General features: G+C 40.5%; 1 protein-coding gene across 1 annotated transcript in view; it reads left to right on the top strand.

Moving 5' to 3' along the window:
• cnstb (consortin, connexin sorting protein b) overlaps positions 1-27,224 on the top strand; it is a 30,322-nt gene continuing 3,098 nt past the window's right edge. Inside the window, exons 1-9 of the mRNA XM_050058715.1 lie at positions 1-160; positions 5,939-6,523; positions 10,705-10,814; positions 13,533-13,563; positions 16,301-16,387; positions 16,528-16,639; positions 18,612-18,633; positions 18,726-18,795; positions 21,313-21,575. Of these exons, the coding sequence (XP_049914672.1) occupies positions 6,436-6,523; positions 10,705-10,814; positions 13,533-13,563; positions 16,301-16,387; positions 16,528-16,639; positions 18,612-18,633; positions 18,726-18,795; positions 21,313-21,575 (783 nt within the window). The 5' untranslated portion in view covers positions 1-160; positions 5,939-6,435. The remainder of the gene's footprint in view (positions 161-5,938; positions 6,524-10,704; positions 10,815-13,532; positions 13,564-16,300; positions 16,388-16,527; positions 16,640-18,611; positions 18,634-18,725; positions 18,796-21,312; positions 21,576-27,224) is intronic.

Genomic DNA, 27,224 nt, shown 5'->3' with positions numbered 1-27,224 from the left:
GACCGTAAACAAGAAGCATGAGAGAGTCCCAGAGACGGACAGCTGACAGAGGCAGGTCTATGTGGAGCCTGCTGTGGGCAGACACGGAGGAGGACACACACCGCGACGCTGTTTCAGGGCGTTGATGTTCGGACGGTAAACTGTGAGACATCATCCAGCGGTGAGTGCATCTCTCCATCCTGTGTCCTGTGTTGTGTAGGCTACTCCGTGTCATTATGTAACGGTAACTGACATGAAACATGGTATAGGAGGTTTGGATATTATCTTGCTCTACTAGAAGGAAATATAAAAACCCTAGAGTGGCTTTAAGATGGATGTCGCAGCAGAGAAATACAGATAACAGCAGAATAAAAGGCGATAAACTCGATAGGTTACTTCAGTGACATAGAGATGCTGCTGTGTTTTGTCCTGTAGCTCTACACCACCGTCAGTATTCATGTGAGGAGCAGTCTGATGAAATAAAACAGAAATAAAAAAGAGGAAGACTCATTGAAATTTCACGTAGGCGAGGTTTACAGTTCAACTGAGCGCGAGGATTCGTAGTGCACGAAAGCGTCAGCTCGCGCCCCCGATGCACATGTTCACTTCGCAGACACGTGCACACGCACGCACACACGGCCACCCACTTGTGCGACATTTTTGAAATGAATAGACAGGGGATGAATTGAAACCAGTAGACTAGACTGTCAACTGTAGAGACACGCAGAAACAAAGCTGTCTGTGTTTCTCTTCACAGTCCATGGATGTGTGAACACATCTTCATGATGGGCGGTGTGAGTCTGACAGAGGTGTTGGCAGGGTTGACTCAGGGAGCTTTGTTAAAGAAAGATAGTATACTTTTGTTTTGAATAATTTACATGAATAAATGACCATATTATTGTTTTGCATTTGCCAGCACATTAAACTATTAAGGTGTTTGTGATACAGTACATTACTGCTCACCATTTCTCAAAGAATATTCCTTACTGACTGGAAGTTTTTCACCCTCAGGGGCAGCCAGTGTTCTTCATTAATTCAGTGCAGTTTGAAGCTAGATTGAAGTTTTGAAACTTGCCTAAGGCAAACCAACATGGTGAATCACTGTCATTTTTGGTAACCACTTATCGTGGTACAGGGACGAGGGGGGGGTGGGGGCTGGAGTTTGGGCAAGAGGTGGGGTCAGGTCGCCAGACTATTACTGGGCTGACATATAAGCCCCTTTTACACTGCCAGATTTTCCATGAATGTTGGGCCGTTTTGCCGGCAAGCTGCGAGCGTTTAGACACACAGAGCCGGATTGGCGAGTTGATCCGAGGTGCCCAATTTTCCGTCTCGTAGCGTAGACATACAGTGTATTGGCGGAACCGTTTTGGTTTAAAAAGAATGAGGCGCCCTTCCGCCACTGGAGGGGCTGTTGAAGACATGTGGGAGGAGCTGTTGATGGCGCCACACGTGCGAGCCACTGGCGGTGGATGAACAGGAAACAGCTGATAGCAGGAATTAGCGAGCAGCTAGTAGCAAGAGGGAAACGCAAACCTGACAGACACTGTAAAGATGAGCAACTGGGGAGACAAGGAATTGCGCGCCCTCCTTGCCCTCGCAAACGAAGAGGCCATTAACCGTCAGATGACAGGAACGGTGAAGAACGGGCCGACTTACGAGAGAATCACCAAAGGACTGACCAGCCGCGGCTTCCCTCCCACATCACTGTTTACGTCACACGCTGAGCTACACGTTTTGTTACTTGCTCACGCCCCCTATTGCCCCGAAAAAGGCACATCCTGTATAAACAAAAGTAGGTAGGCATGCATTTTGCCGCACTCCCCGATTTGGCGTTTATACTGCCAATGCTGCAAATTTGCACAATTCCTATTTAAAAACTGCTATCGAGACAGACAGCTATTCACGCTTGCATTCACACCTATGTGTAATTTAGGGCGCATTCACACCAGGATAGTTCGAATGTGCGTTCACACCACTCCAAACGAACCCATCCGTGGAAGCAGACCAGGGTTCGTTTAAAGTGGACCAAATAGCGCCAGTGTGAATGCGTCCTTAGAGTCACCAATTAACCTGTGGGAGGAAGCTGGAGAAAACCCACACTCACTAAGGAAAAGATTTATCTTAGAAGATAAAGTTTTCAGTTGGTTCATCTCACTTAAATAATTTTATTGCAGCAAAATGTATCTGATGGACTGAGAAAGCAACTGATGTTATTATTATAGTAAGCTACCAAAAGTAAATGCAATATTAATAATTTATTTAGGTTAACTGAAAAAAGAGGGTACTTGACGTCCATGTATCGATACAATATTGCCATGCAAAAAATCGCAATACTATTTTCTTTTACCCCCACCCCTAGTGGTTATGTACTGGACTATTTTTTTAGCCGGGCGGCGCAGTGGCAAGTTACCCTCAGACAAAGTCATGCTAGCTGTGTCCCATTGTTTCCAGTTTTCATGCTAAGCTAAGCTAACCGTCCCCTGGCTCAAACATTACAGCAGCATCGTCTTACCTAACTCTCAGGAAGAAAGACACAAAGCTGTCCCTTATCTGCAAGTCTCTGTGTATTGCCTGTCATAAAGGAATGGAGGCGACTGGAAAGTGGTCAGCAGTAATTTTAAAATTATCTAATTTTTTGTAAATATGCTGAAAAAAGCAAAACATGTTGTTTGATAAAAAAAATGTAAAGGGCTTAAAACAGTAAAGTTGATATAGCATTTAGCAATTCACAAGAGAAACCTCACAATGTTAAAGCAATGTTTTAGTGCAGTTTACACAGATTTTCATCTTGAGTCTCTCTTGCATTATTCTGAATCTTATACTACACATCCTATGAGTCAGACTCCGCTCCCAGCGTTTGTACTTTGTGTCACATTCCATGTTGCAGAATTCACAACGTTCACATGACTGCATGCTGTGTGAACACATGGTGTCACACAGCTTTCATGCCCTCGGACCACTCAGGCTGAAAATGTAGGTTTCACGAGGCGGAAATATATTTATCTACAGCATGTCAGCCATTGCCTATCCTGTCTCTACCAACTGAGAGAGGAAATCATGCTTTCTCTCCAGAAGCTTATGTATAAAACTGTACCTATACTGCACACATTTTTAATCTGATTCCCACCTGTGGAGGCAAAGACAGATGGACGCAAGGAACCGTCTCTGAAGCCATGCTGCAAGGGACTTAAAGGAATACTTCACCCCCAAGCCACCATTTTGTATATCAGTAACTCACCCTGTGTTATGTTGAATTTGGGGAGAAAACTTTGTGTTTCTTACATGTCGCCATGGTGAAGGCAGAATACAAAAACAGAAAAAACTCTTGATGAATTGAAGTCATAGGGGTCCACTTTTAACAATGGTAAAACTATATCAAAACATCAGTTTTCAAACTCTCACACAATTTGTGCAGTATAATTTATCTAATTTATCCAGTAATATGCTCAGCACTTCCCAAACAGACAGCCTTTTCTAATGAGTAAGAACCAAAAAGTGAAACTCATCTATGTTCTCTTCAAAGCCAGACTCCATTGGCAATTTTACCTTGTCATTTTACTTTGCTGAACACGACAGCTGCTTGTCTACCACTGCCACGATTAGTGCGTTTGTTTGAGTGATTAGCACCTTTTCCACCAACATTTCCAGGAACTTTTATTACCAGGAATTCATTTACCTGGGTAAACGAATTCCTGGTAATCTGTGTGGTTTGCGTCTCCAACTCACCTCAAGTTCTGGAAAATGTATTTAAATTGACGTAGATGATTCGGCGTGTGTCCTGTAATTGGCTCCGCCAGCTTGGCTGGTTACATGCAGAGTTGGGGCTGTTTGTCTCAGCCAGCAGCTAAGTTTAAAAGTATTTTAAGATAAGTGTCAAACTAAGTTAGTCTACATACAGACAGTTGTCATTTGAGCTTATTAGTAACAATATGCTATCAGCTGAACTAGCGTGCCGTCCTTGTGTAAAACATAACGTTAGTGTCGGTGGATGAGAGACTGTGGACGGAGCATATTGAATACCACTGTCTACATGTTTACATGTTCATGCTTGCTGAACACATATATTGATAAAGTATTGGCTTCTTACTCGCTAAGGTTTAATATCACTTACAGTAACAGGTGTAGCTGCCGCCAGCTCGAGTCATTTTCAAGTTATCTTCACTTCGTTTCCACCGGGGCCGCTCGGTTCTTTTGTGCCGGCGCTTATCAGTACTACGGTCTTTAATAATTTAGCTCCGGGGTTAATTTAGTACCGGGTTTTAGTACCCATCCTTAATAAAAACAGAAACGAAGTGAAGCTTGTGGAAATGAAATAAAGCTTGCAGCGGCTGCCAGGAAGTGTGGAACGCTGCAAGTGTGTGTTCCACCGATCAGTGTTCTTTGGCAAACAGCCCCACCCCTCAAGAATTCGGGGTAATCTTAAAAGTCCTACCCCCCCTACTAGGTACATTTTCCAGGGTAAATTTGGGGTTGAGGGAAAGTTTTTTACCCGGGTAATTTCGGTGGAAACGCATGGAGATTTTTCAAAATTCTGGGTAATTGATAAAGCTCCTGCAGTGGAAAAGGGGCTATTGTTTGACTATGGTGTTTCAAATGGTTAGTTTGGATTCACCCTCACGTTCTATTAAAAAGGACTGTTTGGAAAGTACTGAGTATGCAATTGGATAAATGAGACTTGGGAGACATGAGTTGTGTGAAAGTTTGTAAGCCAATGTTTTCATATAGTTTTGCTGTTGTTAAACGTGGACTTCTATGACCTAATTCATGAAGAATTTTCTCCATTTTTGGATTCTTCTTTCACCATGGAGGTATTTTTCTTCATGAATTCAACATAACTCAGGGTGAGTAACTTAAATACGAATAGTCGTTTGGGGAGGGTGAAGTATTCCTTTAAGTGAAAAATAAATGAAAACCAAAAACAAGGTATTGACAACAGTGTGTTAGGTATCTCTCTATAATAATAACAACAGTGACAGGAGTGGTTAAAGGTTAGAGCGACTGCCCTGTGAAAGGCCATTGATCCTGATAATGTCAAGCTTTTGTCATCAGCCACAGGTAAACCCATGTGAACTGCCCTTAGATAAGAAACTAAATCCTTACCATGTCAGAAATTGTTAATCTGGATAAAAACATCAGCTTAGTGCCTGTAAATGGAGAGTTTCACTGTCATGTAATATATAATGAGGTTGAACGTTTACTTTCTGCAGCAAAGGTGCTTGAATTGTGGAGTTATGTAAACAGAGTGTGTCTCCAACATGCAAAGAAGACTTAACTAATGACATTTGTCCTCGGCTGCCACTGTATATTAGCTAATGTTAGCATGTAAACACCCTAAACTAAAATGGTGAACACTGTGAAATTATCTGAATATCAGCATTTCGGAATTGTTATTGCAAGCATGTTAGCATGCTGACATTAGCATGTAGCTCAAAGCACTGCTTGTACAGTCTGGTCTCACAGAGCTGCTAGCATTTCCGTAGACTTGTGGTCCTCTTCATAACAAGCAGTTATCTGTCAGAGGGCCATTTACGTAATCAACGTAAATGAGTGAATTGAATGAATAAACAATACGCTCTAAGAAATACTGGAAAAATGCTGACCCTCACTTCTGGTCGAAGAAAGTGTAAGAATGGATTATTAATAGTATCGCGCGTGCTGTTTGTCTGCACTGTAACATCCTCATGGCAGATTATTTTACTCCACAGACTACTATGAAGTTATTTTCAACCCGTGAGTTATTCAGAATGGAGCACTCTGCCATGCCTCAATGGGCAGTCATGGTTTAGAGACAAAGACGACCCTTTATGTCAGTGACATAACTGCTGTTACACCAGAAATGCAGCCTCTCTTTGCATTCAACTCTCTTCTTTTTCTGTTTATGTGTTCTCTCCTCCTCAGAGCATACTGAATGAGGCATACATTATGTCATCTTTTAAAATTATACCTTTTCTGACAGCACCCTGGGGACAAAGAAAGGAGGCTGCACTGAATTCTGCATGTAAGAGAGAAGAGGAAACGCACAGTAGACTGTACAGAGGACTGTACAGAGGACTGCAGAAAATCTGCAAAATCTGACAGCATCATCCTCCACTGCCCAGCCTTCATAGACTGAGGTGGACATTTCAAATCTCCCTTTCCTTGACCACCCAGGATGGAGGATTAAATCACATGCTCCGTCACGAGCGATAACAAACCAAACCTGCTGAAACCTCATTCTCCAGTGCTTGATAAGCCCTTGAGACCTTTCTGAGAGCTTAGAGCAACACAAACTTTCCCAAGTAATTTTCTTATCTTACTCAAAGGAAACATTCTGATAAAAGTCAGAAGCAATTTATGTTTTTTCAGTGAGGGCTTGAAACAAGAGACCTAGCCACGGCCTGCTGGAAGGTCTCAGAGAAGCTTTTGGAGAACGCAGACTTGGAGGACAAGATTGCTGCTTGTGTGACGGAGGTGATGGGTAACAAGAACGCCATTCCACCAAAAGGTCCTGACACTGGGACAACGCAGAAAGAGGAAGGGGTGTGCAACGATGGTGTCACAGGTGAAAAAACTTTTCTCCATTTTGTTTTTATCTAAAATATAACGGCTGTGTGATTTTTATATTTGTCCACCACAGGGAAAGTTGCTTTTTGGCAGTATCAGCCAATGTAGATGTTAATGGCGCTATAAAATATACAACTCATTACAGCTCATTTATTAAAATAAAGTGATATAGTTTATCATCTTTAAAAGACCCTAGACTGACAGCAGAGAGACAAATTAGTATGATACCACACATTATTCTGTGGCGAACTGCTGATTGAAAGCTTTTCAGAACAACTCAGAGCTGATCATCCATCTGTGGACCGCAAACTGCTGCCTGCAATACAACCAGAGCTTAAGTTGATCAGGATGATACTAAGCTGTAAGGGAACCACAGCAAATGCTCTTGAAAGTTTGCAATACACAATACAGCTGGAGCTGATACACGATGTTACATAAGAGTTGCACGATACCACAACAGTTAATACTGACCAATTGTCACAGTAATGACTGCAGGCGGGGGGCTGACAGGCTGTCACTGACAGCAACTTGCTGAGGTAACAGGCTTTTTGTCAGGTAGCTTTAGCATCTACCACGTCTTGTGGAGCAGCAATGACACACACTCACACACATCTACTTCTATCTTTGTGAGGACCCTTATTGATATAATGCATTCCCTAGCCCCCCAAAATAAACCAACACCACTAAATGGCTAACCCTAACCCATACCCTTACCCTATCTAAACCTTAGTCTTACCTTAACCTTAAAACCAAATCTTAACCTCCAATTGACCTTTGAGGAAATGAGGACAAGCCAAAATGCAACTTATTCTCACACAACGGTTTGTATGATATCCTACGAAAATGCAAACACAACAGTTCGTATGATATCCTACGATTTAGCATTCAGCATAGCACGAATGATGGTACATTCTTAACATAAAGTTATTTAATTAACATAAAGTTACAGAGGTTAGGTTTAGGAAAAGAAACGTGGTGAGGACATACCTTAAAGCAGTGGTTTCCAACTGGTGGTTCGTGGTCCAAACGTGGGTAGCGGGTCCATTCTGAATGGACTACAAGTGACTCACAAATGTACAATGAATTTCCAGCATACCACTCTCATATCTGTACGCTTAATATGAAGCTAGAGCCAGGAGGTGGGTAGCTTTGCTTGGCATAAAGAATAAATATAAAAAAAGGCTATTTCTTGGCCATTCGCAGTCACTTCCCGGAGTCTTGTCATCACTGTGACGTTGGCAGCAAGAAGGGGGCCAAGAAATAGTACTTGGCCAAGAAATATGTGGATGCCTTTGGACTGAGCCAGCCTTGCTGTTAAGCCTGTTTCCTGTCTTTATGCGAAGCTAATGTAGTGGGTCTAATTCTGCGTTGTGTGTTACGTAGGCACTGCAGAATGGTCTCAACACAATTTATTCACCTGCATTATGGAGAAGAAACATTCACAGGTGTTCACAGGTTTTCTCATACATGCTCTCAGTGCTCTGTAACACCATGAGGAAAGTCACTACATGTCTCCTGTTAACAACCAGTCTCAACAGTACACTCTAGCGTGAAGCTACGTAGCAGCCCTGCAGCACACACAGACCGCGACAACTTCTCCTCTAATTATCAAGTTTACGCATGAAAAGAAACAACATAACAGTACACAAGTATTTTTGAGTAACTTAAATTCACTTTTACAACAAAAACCATGAAAATACGAAGAGCAGCAGAAATGCTTACCTTTCTGGGAAAAGTCACGGAGCAAAGACGAAGTAAAAACCAACGAAACGTGGTAAGTGCAGTTTTAGAAAATAAAATACTCACTATACTTCCGGTAATATTCAGACCTTTTCCCTAACATATATGTGTTTAAAACATTAATATGAACATTTATAACAGTACAATTTCCTCCCAGCATATCAACAAGACTCCAGGAATAAAGAAAAACATGACAGCAAAAACACTACCATTCAAAATAAAAGTTTGTGCTTCCCTGCCTTGTTCATAATATGGCGCAACAACATCACACCACCACACTAAGACAACTGGTTGTTGGTGGTAGCTCCCTATTTAGAGAGTGCTATCAATCTTCTCATCTAACTCAAGCAAGGAAGCAAAAAAGAGTATGTCCCAAGCCAAGCTAGTCCTCTAAAGCTAAGGGAGGGAGATGTAGCTGGTTTTAATAAAATGAAAACACTCAAAAAATATTTTTCCACTTATGCATAGTGGAATACTCCAGTGATTTAGTATTGCACTCTGTAGAAGACAGATTAAAGAAGAATGAATGTGGAGATATATAATAATATAATAATAATATTGAGATACAAAGATATCTTGACTTTTAGTCTTAATATGGCTCAAGCTCAAAGTAATGCTGCATCCTGTATTTCCCATAATGCAACCTGTAGCATCCCTTTGTTTGACCTTTGGTAACTGGTAACTAAACCTGGTAAGTCTTTTAAACTCCACACTTCCAGTTTGTAACACAGACTTTATGTCATTATATATTTAGGGATCCTTTTCATAATGCTTTCAGATGCTTACAATACGAAACTGAGCCTGTCAGTGGCAAAAACAAGCAATTTTAGTGGATGTAAATTGATGGTGCTTAATTTCCTGCAGGGATAACATTGCAGCCTGTTTCATTGCTGCTGGCTGCAGTGCTCTCGTTCAATACTGGACCAAAAAGTGTTTCGATTAGTACTTAGACACAAAAACATATAAGTCCAGGTTGAGAAATACCCAAGTTATCCTTTAGTTATCCTTTAATGGTACGAAAGTAATATATACTGTCTAAATAATTACTAAAAGGGGCATCCACCTATTTAAAACACAGTGGTCACTTTAAGGCTCATATATGCTCAACGTTAGATATGAATAGACACAGACGGAGCCTTCTGTCTGTACTATTAATTTCATCCGTATTTGTGTACGTTTTCTGAAAGGTTATGGATACAGATGAATTTGAACAACCTGAAATTGTGGTGTGGCATAGTTTAAGCAAGATGCAACTGTAGGACACAAGGAAGACATTTTAAAAATGGCAGAATGGAACAAATCGGTAATATAGTCAAAAGAATTCTCCATCCATATGTTGCAATGTATTTAATGGCCTAACAGACCACCGCTGTCTACAATGCTGCCCCCTTTAAAATGTACATTATTGCAATTGTTTGTTATTGTCGTAAGTTTGACTTTACCCTTTAGTGCCATTTAGTGGATGTTTCTATGCCAACATAAAGAACACATGGAAGTGTGAGGGCAGTGACGGATACATTTGAAATGAACATATCTATTTTCGTACAAAGGGAGTATAAATGAGCCTTTACTTGTCATGAGGAGTCCTACTCAGCCTTTACAAACATCTGTATAATATATTTAGTGACTTGGAAGGAGCTTTGTCAAGTCTCTGAAAATAACCCTGATGATGTCATTAGGGTCATGCGAATTAGGATCTTGGAGAGTGTAATATTCTTTCTGTTTACCAGAAACAGTCCCTTAATCACTCTCATCAAACCCACCAGACTCCATTTAAATAAGCAGAAATTTTTATCATTGTAAAACACACTAAATTCAAAATCAGTAGAAGCAAAATAAAACCCAGGAAAGCTGCTTGTTTCATCTTTCCACTGTTCCAACAATCACTTACTCAGTTTGGTTGAAATAAACCCTTCATTCACCCAGTTAGATGTGAGCATATGCTGGCTCTATACACACTAAAATTACTGTGTATTTTAATGGAGTCCGGTGTGTTTGGCAATGGCAACATCAGGTCTATTTCTGGTTAAACAAAAAGGATCTTACTCTTTAAGAGGTTGACCTCTGTTGGGATCTTTTCCATTATGTTGTCAGACACTTAAAATAACAATCTTGGCCAGTGGCAAAAATAAGCACTTTTAGTGGACGTACATTAATGATGCTCCATTGCCCTCAGGGATTACAGTGCAGGTGGTTTCACTGGTGCTGGCTGAAGCGGTCTCGCTCGATACTAGACTAGCTTAAAAAAAAAAAAAAAAGTGAAAAACATAGGGTCAAGTTTGGAAAATACCAAAGTTTTGCTTTAAATTAACATTTCTATCACTGATTACATAAACCATTGATAAATGCAGAGCAGATACACAACAGTAAAGATACTGTGATCAGAATTTACACATCACCATAATTACTGAAGCATGTGTTTGTGTTGTTTGCTTCTAGGAAGCGTCTCGAGAGATGAACTGTCGGGCCCCAGCCCAGAGCTGCTGGCCTCCCTGCAGTCCCTCCGAGAAAACAGTGACTACACACTGCTGCCACACTCCCTGCACCAGGTGTGTGTCTGTGTGTGTAGGTGAATGTTCAAGAGAAACTGGGAGGATGTTTTTCTCCCAAATCCAGAGGGAATATGTGTCTTTATTTAGTCAGACAGAAGGGATTTGTGTGTGGGTGTGTATGCATATACATTTGTCACATCTACAGTGTGTGTGTGTGTGTGTGTGTGTGTGTGTGTGTGTGTGTGTATGGCAGTCGTCCTGTGTGACCTGATTCCGAAGTCTCTGTTTTCTCAGTTAGCGGGGACAAATATAACAAACCCCCGAGCTGGTGTTTCTCTAATGCATCAAATAGCTTGTTAAATTTCACCAGCATGCAAAAGCACTGTGATAGCTTTGTTTGTCATTTGAAAAGGTCAGCAATATGAAAAACTAAAATGTTCCCTGTAATTTAATTGGTCAAGGAGGCATCAGCGGGAGTTACTGAAGCGGAAAAGAACACTTATGCAAATGTTCTGTGCAGGGATTTGAACCTGCAACCCTATACTCTTTTGTTCACATGTTTAATATTCTCTCTTCTACCGCCTCCATTCCCACAGATCACAATTATAGGGTTCCATGACCCATGCTAGTTAGCAGTGTGATAAATATAGCTTGGTTCAGTCTCTGCTTAGTTGAAAAGGATCACAGTAAAAGACAGAGGGTTTATGTTGTTCATGCGATACTTTGTAGAGCACAATCTCCTAACAGCACTTAGACAATATGATTAATTTGTCTCAACTATTCCAGCACCTTGACAAGCTTGTTGTTTGCTTTGCTCCACTGCCAGCTCCAGTAATCATGGAACAAAGGCAAGGCTGCTTTTCCTCAAATACTAAAAAAGGAAAAGAGAGGCAATGCAGTGCAAATCAGGTTCCTATTCATTTGGAGAAGGAAGTTACATGACGTGTATCTGTTGGAGTCACGCACGATAACTTATCATTTTGTTATAAATACACTTTAAAAACAAGGAATTTGGTGTGAGTTACACTACAGAATGCTACATTCAGCAGGTAGACCCACTTTAATAGAAACATGATCAGTGTCTCTCATACTCTATTAGACATTAAGGTCCATATTTGGTTCTATCTGCTAGCACCAGCTCTTCTGGTGTAACAAATATTTCATGGCCTAAATTAATTTGTTAAACACTAAAGATTACATATACAGATGCTTCCTTCTGCGCAGTGATACGGTTGGCTGCTGTAACTGGGTAAAAAGAAAATAGTTCCAACATGAAACTGCTCACAACAAGATCTTTGGATTATCTCGAGTAACAGCGTCATGATTTTCAAATGGATTTTTTTGGTGCTTTGAGCACCACAAGCTGAGTGCCATCTAGTTCCATTATACTGGAGAGAAGGCGGATATCTCCCACACTTGGCAATTCAGTTTAAAACAATCTTGATTAATAATTAGCACGACAGGTCAGAGAAAAAATATACGTTTTTGATTTCGCGGTGAGCTGGCCCTTTAAGGAACTCACCAGAGCTGATTAATTAGTCTAATAGTCAGCCCCCTAATAGCCCCCTTTCACAGACCACGCCCATCTATGAACTTGGCTTTCATTTTGATCTCAGCTACACACCTGTAAAGTTTCATGACTGCATCTAGCACGATTGAGACAGTGCACGTTGACAAAATGTGTCCACACCACAGACTATGGATGACATGACAACTCCCCATAAGTGAAGCCAAAACATCTCGATCACCCCCTGTTGGCTGGCTGCAGCACAGGTCATAAACCGTCCCCCTCCATGTTAGCATATGGGACATGGGCCAAATTAAAAAGCCAAAGTACATGTCAAATAATTTTTTCCCTAAATTAGGTAGGTATATCACCCTGATGTATGTTCAAATGTTCACTTTTCTGATAAGTTAGGTTTTAAGTAGTTATATTGTATTTGTGATCAATGGCACTGCTCGTGATTGGTTGGATCGGTGTGTGGGCGGAAAATTGATACCCTGGAGATCACTACTGCTTAATCTGGTTTCAAATAACATCAGCCCAAGATGGCAGCAGCCAAATGTTGGATATTTTGACTTCATTTTAGTAATGTTGGGTTAAGTGGAGATGTGTCCCCCATCTTTATATTCAGTGTATGGTCCACAAAGACACACAGACAGACAGATATATAAACACCTGGCAAAGTACTCAAATAGGTTTCTTTGGTAGTTCCCACTACAAGAGGTGTCTCCAGGACCACATTTTGCAGAATCACAAGGTGAAAACAAAACCAGCCATCAAGAGGTTAATATCTGAGGAGGTGAAAATTTCGACATTTACGAAATCAAACAGTCGGCTGGTTGTCGAGAGGAAGGTGTAAAGTGGATGGGAAAAAGCTCACAGAGACACGTTAATCCGGACCATAATTAGTTTCATGTGATGTCTCACAGGGTGTCTCCATGTCTCTGCCTCCTGGTATGACTCTGTCATGTGATCTTCACCTTTGAGGGAATTTGGAGAATTTCAGACAAAAACATCTACATTTGGTTAAACAGCCTAATTAGTGTTTGACGACATCGTTTTCAGTGCTCAGCAGCGTGGTTTAAGGTCACCATCTGCTTTGATGCTTTATAGGTTAATGGTGATGTTTCACACTACAGCGCTGTCACGTGACTTGTTTCACAGCTGCACAAATGGTGTACATGTCTGTGTTCTGCAGTAGTATGTTTGGATTTACATGTAAATCAACATATTGTACCTCCTGTTAAATCAATTATTTTTTATTTTTTCAGATTGCAGAGGCCTACTCGCTCAAAGAGGACTGTATCCTTTTGTTGTGTTTTGAACTGTACAGTGACCTCATCAGTGACCTTATTTCTTTCTGTTTTTATGCATTGTGATATTTGCCAGTCACAAGTATTTTCCAGCTGAGTCGTGACTGAGCCGAGCTGGCACATGCCACGTTTGAAAAAAACCCACACTATGGAGTTAGTGCATCTATCTAAGGGGGGTGTATCTTCGGTAAAGGTCTATAAGCAGAGCAGACAGGCTTTAAATGCTGTCATTTCTTCCATTAGAGGCCTGCTTTGCTCTGATTAAGGCCAACAAATGACCCTACAGGAACAAAAGTAATAAAATTCAGAGATACAAAATGGTAATAAGTTATGAAAATGATAAATTGTGTTCTTTCATTCATCTTTTTTCTCATGTTTGTTTGGTCTTTCTTTCTGTCAACCACATCTTTGTCTGTCTCACTGTTGTTTTCTATCGGTTCATTGTGTCTCAGTAACTGGGTGTTCCCCATACTCTGGCTGAAAGCCCTGAAGGCTTGCAGGAGTAGTTTCCTCTGGCTCTGTTAGTGCTGTTGTTCTGGCAACGGCTGTTGGCCTGACTTGCTGCAACGAGGACGGTGTGTGTTTACGTGTTTATGTGTGAGAGGAGGGAGAAAGAGAGGCAGAGACAAAGTGAGGGGGCTAATGTATGGGGAAGGAGGAGTAATTGTCCCTGAGCACATGATTCATTTTCTATGATCTGTGCTGGAACTGGTTGCGGTTTTTGTTGCTATTGCTTTTAAAGTAATTTCAGAAAAACATGTTTTCTTTCTTGTTTTTTTGTTACTTTAGTCTGACTTTTTTATTCTGCAATCTGCAAGATCATAACATGGATGCCTACACATTTTGTTTTATCTATTATCACAGCGAAAAGGCTACCTCAGTCTGTACCAAAGAAGATCCAATAAGGGACTGTTCGTTATTTATGAGGAGGGAGGGAGTGGTGCAAAATGGAGGAGGCATGTCAAATCATTTTTTGAGCACTGGGGAGGGACTTATGTTTTTTATGTTGGCTTAGGGAGCATGATGTGCAACTTTAAATGTTTGTATTTTGTATTTATTTTAAAAGGCATCTGAACCCCAAAACCTGCTGACAGGTTTAAAAAGTATGTTTTTCTTTAAAACTCACAGAAATCATAGCTAGAAACTGTAAAAAACAGACATTATCATTGGGTTTTCAATTGGATTGGATTTGTCAGATGGTCCTTGAACACATCATGCACGAGAAATGCTTCCATCAGGAAACATAATTAAATCCAAGCTTAAAGAAGTGATTTTCCATCAAGAATTTAGCCAAAAATATACTATTTGCATGAACCAGATTCTTTTAAATTCCTTTGAAACATTAAATTCTGCCCTCCTGCATGCATAACAGCAGTGAAAAACCAAAACTTTTTTCAACTCCATATTTTGTTTTCAACTTTTAACTTGCAAAGGACAAGGTTTAAAGATCTAATAACGACCGCTGTGCCAAGTTACTGACAAAATTCTAGATGGCTGCTTCTGCCATTGTTGTGTATGTGCACATGGTGCTAATGCCGGCTGTGTGCGTGCATGCATGCGGGAGATTGTGTGATGCGTAGGCTTATTAAATGTTGTTAGTTTTGTGTGGTAGGATGTGTGCCTGTCATGCACCCATACTCTGCTGAAGTGCACGCACAGCTTATGTGATGATGCGAATTGTAATGAGGGTTTGCATTTTGCTGAAGAAATTAGTTGTTTGTTCTGGTGATAGCTCACTAACATGCTGTTTGCTTGTTGCATTGGCTCCAATACCTGCATTTGGTATGATTTTTTTTTTTTTTTTTTTTTTTTCAATGTCATTTGTGGTGGAGGGAGGGTCATGGATTTCCCCCTAGTCACTCAGGGAGGCTCAAGGAAGAACATTTATAGCTTCAGGGAGGGTCAAGATAAAACAAACAAACAAACAAACAAAGACTCAGTCTCCTCCCTCCTCTGATAAATAAAGGACACTCTCTAAATGCCTTAAAATATAAAGTATGAAGTTCCAGGACTAGAACTAAATGTGTGTTTTAATCCATTAATATACTGCAGAAGTTTCCTTTGCTGCCTAGCTTACTTTTTTTTTTTTTTTTAGAAAAAAAGTTTTGTGCATGGCACCATCTCAATCTATCCTCTCTCACATAGACCACTAACTACATTCACATTTATATTTGGATGCATAATGGGTCATTTCCTCTGCCTCTATCCTTGATGCTATCTGTCAAGTGGACAAGTTGCTGTCCATTTTCCTTTGACATTTCTTGACTTGCTGTTACCATGACTGACATGAAATGAGTGAGCAGGCCAAAGTGTTTGACTCCTCTAATTGACCTTTTCATTATGAGGATCTTTCTGACCTCTAGGTCACCTGAGGCCCTCCTCCATTTACTGTGCTGCCCTTGTGTTTTGTATTGATTTTGGTTTACTAGTTCTTTAAAGGTGCATGCTGTGTGCCCTGTAATGAGTCACCAACCTCCTAAAAGTAGATGTTTGCAAGAATTAAATTGGTTTTGGTGTCATTTAACACAACATGTGCATTATATTATGTATTTTATGTCCTTAATTGCTGATAATCTCAGTTATTTATTCATTTCCCATATTTAGTAACGGGCCCAATTTTTGCCGTTATCAGCTGTACTGCAACAGAAAAACATGATGAAAGCTAAAGTTACTCAGATGTTTAGATTTAAGTCTCAGTTGATGTCTTTAACTAATAATGCTACCAGACCAGTGGGCCATCCAGTTCCTCCAGCTGGAGAAGCTCTACCATGAACGTCTGCTCTCCAACCTTGCTGCCCTGCAGGAGGACTGGGGTACTGCATACATCTGTTTCTGTCCTCTTTACAATATCATAAGTGATCAAAAACCTAAATGTATGTTTGTGGAATGTTGAGACAAAGACTGGGTATGTGCATTAATTCTGTGCATGTCTGTACTCCACATGTGTTCCCAGAGAGCCAGTGGAGAGAGAAGAAGAATGCTGAGAGCAGTTTTCCAGCAGAGACAGACGGCATCAGCCAAAAACACATCGAGACCCTGAGCCAGATCTGCAGGACACACCTCAGGTATACAGAAACACATTAACACAACATTTATCAGCTGAAATCAAGGGTTATCTGTGGGTCTGAAAAGGGAAGCCAGTTTGGAAGTGTTATAAACTTGCATTCTTTTTAATGGCCAGCAGGGGGTGGCTCTACTGGTTGCAAAAAGAAGTCTATCGTAAAATGTCCCAACTTCTCACTTGAGTTGTTACCTTAACAAACATTTTCCTAATGAGTTTAGAGTCTCAATCGTTAGTTTCAAGTCTTCTTCAGTACAGCATGATGCTCATTTTGTAAATTATGGTCCCATTTAGAGTAAAACAGACGATAAAGCAGTTTCCTTCAAAATATTGCCCATATTCACTCCACACAACAAAAAACTATCTTGAAAGAAAATGTTATCCTGGAAACGGCCATTGCTCTGAAGTCCCATTTCTCCAAAAAATACAGTCTCCCTGCAGTTACAAAGATGGCCTGCAACTACACCATTTGGCTGCACCAGACATCAGACCTCCAATCTGACAAACAATCACCTGTCTACGAGGACACACGAGTAGCTTGTTCCTCTTAGGGGATTACACCCTCACTACTATTATAAAATCACTGCTGCATGGAATGCTACATTATGTCAACCAGGAATGGAAGACTGTTTGATTAAGGTCTGACAGACAAGCATCCAATGGTCTGATGATGTTATTATGCATAATAATAGGCCATGTGCTTCCATTTGTTTGAGACTGTGACCAACATATAATGTTAGGAAGTGCATATTAGCTACATTAGCATCTTCATCCCATCAGCTGCAGTACTAACTAAACTGATAAGGCATTCCTCATTTTGGCAGCAAGCTAGCTGTGACCTGGAGGTATGACATCAGTTGGGACAATGGATTTCATCGGTCAAATATAAATGAATGCAGGTGGAAATGTGCAGAAATCAATGGCCACCTGAATATTTTTTTGTCCTGCACAAACGTTATGTAGGGGTGTGCAAGCATGCGTAAGAACCTACAAAATCTGTTGACAAATTTCTGTGAAACTTTTTTGGACAATATTTTGTGCTCGGTGTGAAACGGCTTTTAGGGTGTAGCCACCTTGTGACTGACAAGTTGTTACCACGGCAGATCCACCTTTTTGTCCAAATATTGTCACTTTCTACCTCCAAAAAACTTAACATGGCGATGATCAAAATGCTAAACTCGGGACTTCGAAACGGTCGTCCACAAGCCAGTGGGTAATGTCACATACATCCAGTTCTTTTGAACAGTCTATGGTCGAAATCCAAACACTCTGTCAGGTGATGAACCTGCTCTACATTGATCAGCCACAGTACTACACACCAGACTCTCCAGTATTACTTTGTCATCAAATGTGCATTTAGTAAAGTTATGTCTCTGATATTTCCCACACATCAGCACAAGCACAAGCTTCCACTGTAAACAGCTCTGCCTCTCAACTAGATTCCTCTCATGCCATATCCTCCCATTACTGCATCACTGTCAGACAGAAACCTTTTAGCGCCCATTTGGCTTCACTGTAATTGACCTCTATCTTTGTCTCCCATGTGAACACGCTGTTCAATCCAACACATTGATAATGCAACAAGATACACCAAGGATACAGACACACATGGGAATCATTTTGGAAAGTCAATATTTCTGGCAGGGCACAGAAGATTCCGCAGGATAGTGATTTCCATAAGATGCAGACAAATAACTGCAGGTCTGCATGCCAGACGCTGTTGTGTCCCACCTATCCCGTGACTCTCTTGGTATGTTATTGCAGCCCACAGTCATTTGAAGGAGGTGGATTTAATTATGAAGAATACAAGCTAGCTCCTACTGGAAAGGCCTGAAGAATATTTTAGCTTTTTAATATATTAAGTAACACCATAAACCTGGTCTGACCTCTGTCTACCACTTTTTGTCTGTCTCTTTCTCCTGCTGTCTGTCTGATCTTCCTGTGGCTTGGCTTTTCTTTGTCGCTATGTCACTCAGACCATCCATCAGTGTCCAACAGGTAAGACATGTGAACCTTCCCTATTTAATATTTGCTCAATTTCATAATTTTTCTACATGAAAAATGATTCTTAACTATGTTTGATTCAACAGAACATGGTGAATGCAACGCTGAAAGATATTCAGAGCAAGAATGAGACACTACAACCCTGTCATGATAAAGGTAAATGTGTTATTGTGTATATACTGTACCAAAATAATAAACAGGACTAAGATTCTGAAGCCATGATCATGCCTCTGTGAGGATGTACAGCTGTGCTTTGAGCTAAATGCTAAATTCATGCTAACATGCTCACAGTGACAGTGTTAGCAAACTGATGCTAAATAGCGGTGTTGCAGTGTTCGAGATTGGTATTTGTCTCAAAAGAGGTTTCAAGACTGCTTTTTGAAAGTCCTGGTGTTGCCTCGGAATTGACCACATTTTAATTAGGTCTTGTATTGGTGTTAGACAAAGAGGACTCTGGATTTTAGTTTAAGACCAACTGAAGAGATATCACTAAATTGCCTGTGCAAAAAAGGAGTGTTGAATAAAGATGGTTAAGGTGATTTTAGCTCCTTAGTGTTTGTGTTTGTTTGCTCATAGATAACATCCTAAAATTTACCTTTGCAATGCCTTTTGATGACTTATCCAGACATTTCTCATGGTACAATCTCAATTTGATGAGACCCTATGGTTTGCATGTTTCACATTTTATCGTAAGTGTGTCATGCATTCCTCTTGAAAGTCTTGTCTTTGAGGGGTTCTCTCGGTTCTTGACAAATTCTAGTCTTTGATCATGACTTGGTCTTGGTTTAGGAGGCCTTGACTCGACAACCATGCTAAACAGGTACAATATGTTCACCATCTTACTTTAGCATGTTAGCATGCTAACATTTGCGAATTAGTACTTAACACAAAGCTGAGGCAGACAGGATTGTCTTTCGTTTTGTAGGTATTTGGTCATAAACCACAGCACTGGACAAATTAAAACTTTTACTCAATGAAAGTGCCTTTTGAAAAGTCAAAGCATCATCAAAATATTCACAACAAGATGAGAAATGGACATGAATGTGTATCAACTTTCATGGCAATCCATTTTACAGTTTGGAGACATTCACTAAGAAAACAAAACAAAGTATCAACCTGTGTTTTGTGGTGCTACATCCATCCAAAATTGTTTAGATATTTCAGTCTGGACCAAAGTAGTGGGCAAACAAACATATTGCCATTTAGAGCCATGCCTCTAGCATGGCTAACAATCCATATAAGTGCAACACTAACATCTGGTATGCTTTGCAGCTCCTCAGCCCCATAGAGTTCAAGACATCTTCTCATTTTCATCCAATTCCAGCCTTCATCCTCACACATAGACCAGGTAGCACAAGGTTATCCATGGCCTCTGGTTGTGGAATAATTTAACTGTAGCTTTGGGTGCAGTTGCTTCTGTTTTACAAATTAAATCAACCACAGACTCAATGAATCCATTGATGTCATCAGTGACACCTAGAATGTGCCCCAGACTCTGATTGGCTCCATTTCTCATGTAACTTGGGGGGATGCATTATAGTTTGTTTACATATCGTGATCTCAACTAATGGCCGCATGGTCGCTCTTGCCGAACATGGGCGTGACTCTGCTTTGCAGCTGCCTCTGAATGGCGTATGCAGTGATCCAGTTTATTATTTCCCCTTGTGGCACACAGCAAGCCAGAGTCCTCTGCTGGACTGGTGGAAGAAGCATGAGCAGGACAGGGAATTGACATGTTTGTCAAACAGCATGTTTTGGTCAAAAATGACTCCAAGGTTCCTTAGGTTAGATCTGATGTTTTGTGATAGTGACCCAATGTTGTCGATCACCTTTGAGACCGTTGAGTTATCAGCAGTGATCAGAACCTCGGTCTTGTCTGCATTTAGTTGGAGGAAGTTGTTGGCCATCCAGTTTTTGATAGCAGATAGCAGATTTCTTTAATGTTATCCGGTTTAAGTGACAGGTATAGTTGAATGTCATCTGCATAACAGTGATAGGAAACGCCTTTGAAATTACTAATGATATGACCAAGGGGAAGCATGTACAGAGAGAACAGTAGAGGAGCCAGAACAGAACCCTGAGGCTCCGTCAAAACAGCATATACAAAGAGTCATCTGGTTGAATTGTGTTGTGCAAGATTTATCCAAGGCTTGGTAAAACAAAGCATATTACAGTCCCTGATATCACTTTGGAAACTAATGCAACAAGAACATTGTCCAGTTTAATATCCAAGGCAAGCAGGATGTTAGTTTTTCTGGCGCCCTTTTTTCCATCTTTTTCTTAATGTTTACTGATGGTTACCTTTGAAAACCACGAACTAGATATAGGTAACAGAGTCAGAAAGAGGAGAGTTCACAGATTGGTGAGTTGATTAACTCATCCCAATAAGTAACTCGCAGCCATGTGCCACAAGCCAGTGACAAAGAGCACCACCAATAAGCATAAATTTAGCACAAATTCAGCACAAATTTAGTGGAGCTGACTGGAAACATCTGCGCCTACCTCAATTACCTCCTTTAAGCCTGGGAGTGATAATGCCATTACCTTTTAATCCACTCATGGACACATTAAGATCCACAGGACCTCCGATAGACTGTTCAGTTCACATACAGTAAGGGTCAAGTAATAATCCTTAATCAATAACCGATGTCCTTTGTTTCTCCCATGTGCCAGTCAACAAGCCTGAAACAACACACGTGGATGAAGAACAAGAGCAAAGCATGAACTCGGAATCAGAGCTTCCCGCACCACAGGAGGGAGGTGAGGAGGAGAGAGAAGAAGAACAAGAAGAGACATATGAGGAAGGGCAGGAAGTAGAAGAGGAGGAGGAGCAGTGTGAGGAGACGCCAGAGGATGAGGAGGTGAAGGTGGAGTGGCCAACAGGAGTCCCCCAGGCTTCAGACAAGGACCTGGCCAAGCTGTCCCATACAGAGGGGGTAGGCATACACTTTGTTGGCCTGTTGTTTGTCCACACTTTGAAGGAGGTGATGTAATAACTATTATTTTAGGTTAAAACAGATTAAGATGTGAGATGAATGTATGAAAGGAGCTGTTTTGATGAATACAGGAGGGGGATGAATATCTCTTCCTGCCCTCTTTCTCATCTCTCCTTCCTTCCTTCCTCTCTCTGATCTCTCCTGTTCTCACTGTCCATTGCACTTTCCCTGTGCATAAACTGTATTTGTGTAAGCTCTATCCTCTGACCCACAGCTCTTTGTCTTTGCTGAGACACTCCCATGAATGATTTCTGTGGTCCCGTGCTGAGATCATCGCCAACTTCTCCATGTCCAAAAAAACCTCCACCCATGTTCACTGGTGTAGCCTGACACTTGGGATGTTTACCAAATGTGCTAGATTACTGAGCCGGGGCCTGAGCCAAGACATCATGTTCTGGCTCCAACACTGAGCTGAGGGGGCTGGTTCTTCCTAGAGGTGGAGATGAAATCAGAGCCGTTCCAAACAAGCAGTACGAGCTGAAGGCAGCACATTGATGGGGTCAGAATCATAGCTGTTATGTAATCTGGTGAAGGATCTGCTGGGTGGGGCATGGGTGGGACTCCTTAATTTTGCAATGACTCACATTTCATGAGGGTTTTGGACTTTGTTTTTCAACCAAGTTTACATTTTCTCACTTTCTCTTTTTCAATCACTTGAGAAGAGACAGTTTGTGTCACTAGGCAACTAATTCAGAAAATAAGTAACAGCAATGCCCAGTGCTGAAACAGATAAATAGCAGTTGGCTAGAATAACAAGAAAAATGAAGAAACTCTATAATTGTTTTCTGGGGGATGACTTTTATTTGTTTACAAAATTTGAGTTCCAGGCTTGTAGGCTTGTATTGATACATCGACATCAACCGGGGCAATTAGTAAGGCTGATATATTGACCAATATTTGCTTATTGCAGATACATTTCTTGTTACTTACCAGCCAGTTATTAGAAATTGCAGTGCACAATGTCAGAAATCAGAAACAGGTTATTGCCAAGTAGGTTTTCATATACAAGGAATTAGCCTTGGTGTTTTGGTGCGTAACAATATACACAGTTAAAGAAAATAAACCATAAAAGCAAAAGTCAAGAAACAGAAGTATGGAATAGAAAAAAATACAATAAAAATATTGAACATGTGTACAATATATCTGTTTTAAAATGAAAGAGCTGTACAGTTTTTTGCATCATCGTGCAAAGTATTGACGGGCATTTGCAAAACTTCACAGCATGAAGTATAGAGATTATGTGTGATTATAATCCAAAAGATGGGCATCAGTGCAACACATAGAGATAGATGTGAAGACATTATTGTAATGAGTTATATAGTTTGTCCTTCCTTTTGCAAGTTAATTTTTATGCTTCCACATCAGTGACCGATATGGTGGAAAGCATTATCAGGTTGTCTGTTCATCCCATTCTCAGAAACACAATATCTCAAGGATGACCAGAGGGAATTTCTTCAAATTTGTCACAAACATCCACTTAGACTCAAGAATGAACTGATTAGATTTTGGTGGTCAAAAGTTAAAGGTAAAGGTCACTTTGACCCTGTGTCTGTCTTAATTTTGCGAATGTGTTATCTCAAGAACACCTTGTGGGAATTTCGTCAAATTTGTCCACTTAAGCGGCCTTCACATGATAAGAACAACGCGCTTTGCTCACCGCCAGGTACGGCGCAGAGGTCAGAGGTAAACTCGGTCAAAGTTAAAATAATTTCAACTCTGAGCGCAGCGCTTGGGCGGAAAATCCGAGCGGTGCGCGACGCCAAGGGTAGCGGTGCCGCTTTGTCAGGCGTTGCCGCCCTCTCCATAGACAAACAATGGGACAGCCAGCGCAAAGCGGTTTTACAGCTCATCATGTGTAGAGGCCTTTAGACTCAAAAATGAACTGATTAGATTTTGGTGGTCAAAAGTTTCTGTGACCTCACAAAATATGTTTTGGAGTAACTGAGGAGTTCATAAGTTATTTATGACAAAAATCCACAGAAATGTCTAATGGGATATAATGATGAAGCAATGACATTTTATATCCAAAAGGTCAAAGGTCAACTTCAGCCATTAATCAACACCATATCTCAGACATTTGGTCAGATACTAAACAGTAACACTAATGTGGGATGTCCGCCTTGAAACTTTGCTGATTGTATAGATCTTCTGTGCTGCTGGGTTGATGATGTGTGTGAAGCATCCATGGTTTAGAATTTGTAGCTTCTTAACAGCAAAATCCATATTTGAAGTTTGTCAGCAGTCATGGCTACATATGAGTCTGGACTCTGGACAGACATGGATGTAAACTGTAACTGCAACTTGCCTAGTTTGCGATGGCTTGCACCCATAATTTAAATTCAACTGAAAAATGTAAAAATTCTGTTGATTTTCTCCCGCTCTCTCTCCCTCTTTTGCTCAGGTTATAGCAGTTAGTCCTGTATATATTAGTCCTGCATCTTGAGATCTCCCAGCCAGTTAGTTGCTTTCCTGACTAAAATGAACCACAGGCAAACAGGTTGTGAGCTGACAGAAACACATGAAACCACAGTATCCCTCTCTCCGTCAAAACAAGCCATTAAGTCTGCTGGCTCACTGCTCATTCAGTCCTCAGCCGGCCACAGCAGTGACCTGCTGAACAAAGCTAAGCAGCAGGCAGCAGTATTAGTTTATGGGATGTATAATAGATCACTTTGTTGACAGTGTGATATGTGAAAAGGCCTGTGTCCTCTCAAACAGCATGGAATGAAGTCTTAGAGGACAATGAAGCATTAGGAATATTTGACAGATATATTCTTCTGTTGTGAATGAGTCATTTTTTTCCGTATGCTTTGTGGCTCTAAATGTTTCTGTTAGTTCAGTTCTGTTTGCAGCTGACTGAGAGCTCATCAGTCACAGAACTCGTAGCCTCTGCGCATGTATCCATGCCACTGCCACTAACTCATACCACCTTGGGTCAAAAATGACTAATCTACAACACTACAAATCAAATCTGTAGCTGCCCCGTAGACAAGGAATGTGAAATTTTCTTGACCTACAGAATGATTTAAATTCAAAATCATTTAAAACTCAACCATAAAACCTTCCTCGGATCCACTCACAGTCACTGCTATAACCTTCACCTAATCAGTTCTCTGTGGTGGAGTTTATATCTGGACTCTACTAGAGAGCTTATTCTGCTCACATTAACAAATGTTACTTTGTCCTGATGGTTTTCTCAAACAATGCAGTGTTTCTCTTTAACATCACAATTTCCACAGTAGTAACACAGAAAATGCTGATTTGATCGGCACTAGAAACTTAAAAAGTCAAACATACAAATGTTCCTCTGTACAGACTTTAGTGAATAGGATGACCACCAGGGGTGGAAGTAACATATTACCTTTACTTATATTACTGTAAAAAGTGTTTTTTGTGTGTAATAATACTTTTTTTTTTAAAAAAAGTCATTTTACTTTAAATTATGTCTTTTTTATCACAAGTATTTAACTTCAAGTGAGTGAGTAAAAACAAAAGTCACATGAATCAGTCACAGTAAACTGTATGAGCAATGTTGCTCGTGTGTGGTACATGGTGTGTATTAAATTCTGCAGTCTCTTCATTGCTGTAACGTGTGTTGTAATATGCAGCTGAGGACGCTGGGCAGTTTAGCCCCTTTTTGTGTCGTTGTTTTGCACCTCTTTGTAGTTGTAATGCATCTTTTGTTGTTTTTTTATTTATCTTTTTGTAGTTGTTTTGTGTCTTTTATTAAGATAATTTAGTGTCTTTTGTGGTCATTGTGTGTCTCTCTGTGGTTGTTTTGTAGGGGTGGGAATCACCAGAGGATCTACGATGCGATATCATCACGATACTTAAGTCACTATACAATATTATTGCGACTTTAAATATGTTGCAATATGCTAAGTATTGCAATAACATATACTTCTTTATATCACAATTTATTACTTTTTTCAACTGTAAATCTGTCCCCAAAGGAAAACTTTGTCAACATCTGTTTTTAGTAATAAGATAAAGTTTTCCGTTTGTGCATCTCACCTCTGCATTTTTTTTTTTGCAGCAAAATGTATCTAGTGGGCTGAAAAAGCAACTGATAACATTATTCTACTAGGCTACCTAAAGTTTGATTTGTATTTGTAATATTAATAATTTATATAATAAAGAAAGCGATACTTGGCACTGTGTGACGATACCATATGGCCACACAAAAATATCACAATACTATGCTGTATAGATTTTTTCCCCCACCCCTATTGTTTTGCCACTTTTGTAGTTTTTTTTCGGTCTCTTTGTAGTTCATTTGCGTCTCTTTGTTGTCATGATGCATCTGTTTATGATTTTGTATCTCTTTGTGGTCATTTTGTGTCTCTTTGCAGTTCCTTTTCATCTCTATGTGGTCATTTTGAGTCTCTCAGTCAGTACATGTTCATTTGAGTGACATTTTCGTGGGAAAGCCAGGGACCCCCCCTTACACCTTGGGCCCCTAGGTGTACTACTACTATTACTGTGTAACTGCACTTTCAATATCAGTCAAAATATTCTGACTGCAGTGTATCATAATGAGTACATTGTCAGTTATATCTCCCTGGTCTGTCTACATGTTGAGTTTCCCGCATCATGAGTCAGGCTTCCTGTGTCCCTCCAACACAGAGAGCAATGTGTGCTCCTGTGTTGTTGCACCTGTGTTTACTCGCCTCAGCCTCTGTGGCTCTGCTCCTGTTCATGTAAAATGCTGCTGTTGACTCATACCAAACATACAGTAGGTTTCACATTAGTCTGCTGAGTGTCTCCCTGACACTGATTATGTTTGGTAAAGTTTTTCATGTATTATATTCTGTGGTTTTTACTTTACCTATTTACAATAAGTGGTTTAACAGTGCTATTACTTGTGACGAGGGTTTTAGTCAGAGTGTGGAGAGTCTGCGTTTGTGTAGTGTGTAGTTATTGTGGCTGATCAACATGGCTGGATTTCAACCATAGACTGTAGAAAAGAGGTGGACGTAGTAATAGGTGTCGATTTTAGGAGGAACACAGGGGACACATCCCCCTTAATATTTATATCATGTGCATTTGTTTCCCCTCAAAAAACATGAAAGTAGCAGAGGGCTTTCACCATACACTATAAATTGATGCAGAAAGGGTTGAAGACAAAATCCAAGGTTAAGCAAAAATAAAAACATGTAATGAATTTGTCACACCACATAAACATGTGTCTTTAACCACCCAGCCACATTTGAATGATCACAAAATTATTTATTATTATTTATTCATGTATTTATTAGACAAAAGGAGCTAAGAGAGCTCGTGGGACGTACGGGGGTAAACGAAACGTCACTGAAGTTCTGCGCTGAGCTCTATGTTAACGTTTGAAGTAACGATGTATCTTACTATATAATGACAAAAACTCTGTCTGTGTGTGGGTGTGTCTGTTCCACGTTTTCTCCTCACTGACGTGGTAAATCTATGTGAAACTGCACATAGGCATTGAGGATTGGCATAGGTAGAAGGTGACAAAGCTACCAAAGGGTATGTACTAGTATATATAAAGCAGGGGAGGAATTAAGTTAAGGTTCGCTCTAGTGCGTCATCAAGCGAGCTTTTAGGCCCTCCCAA

The sequence above is a fragment of the Epinephelus moara genome, chromosome 12 (assembly GCF_006386435.1).
Source record: "Epinephelus moara isolate mb chromosome 12, YSFRI_EMoa_1.0, whole genome shotgun sequence".
Taxonomy (NCBI): Eukaryota; Metazoa; Chordata; class Actinopteri; order Perciformes; family Serranidae; genus Epinephelus; species Epinephelus moara.
Note: the sequence above shows the minus strand (reverse complement) of the source record. Positions and strands in the feature narration are given on the sequence as shown.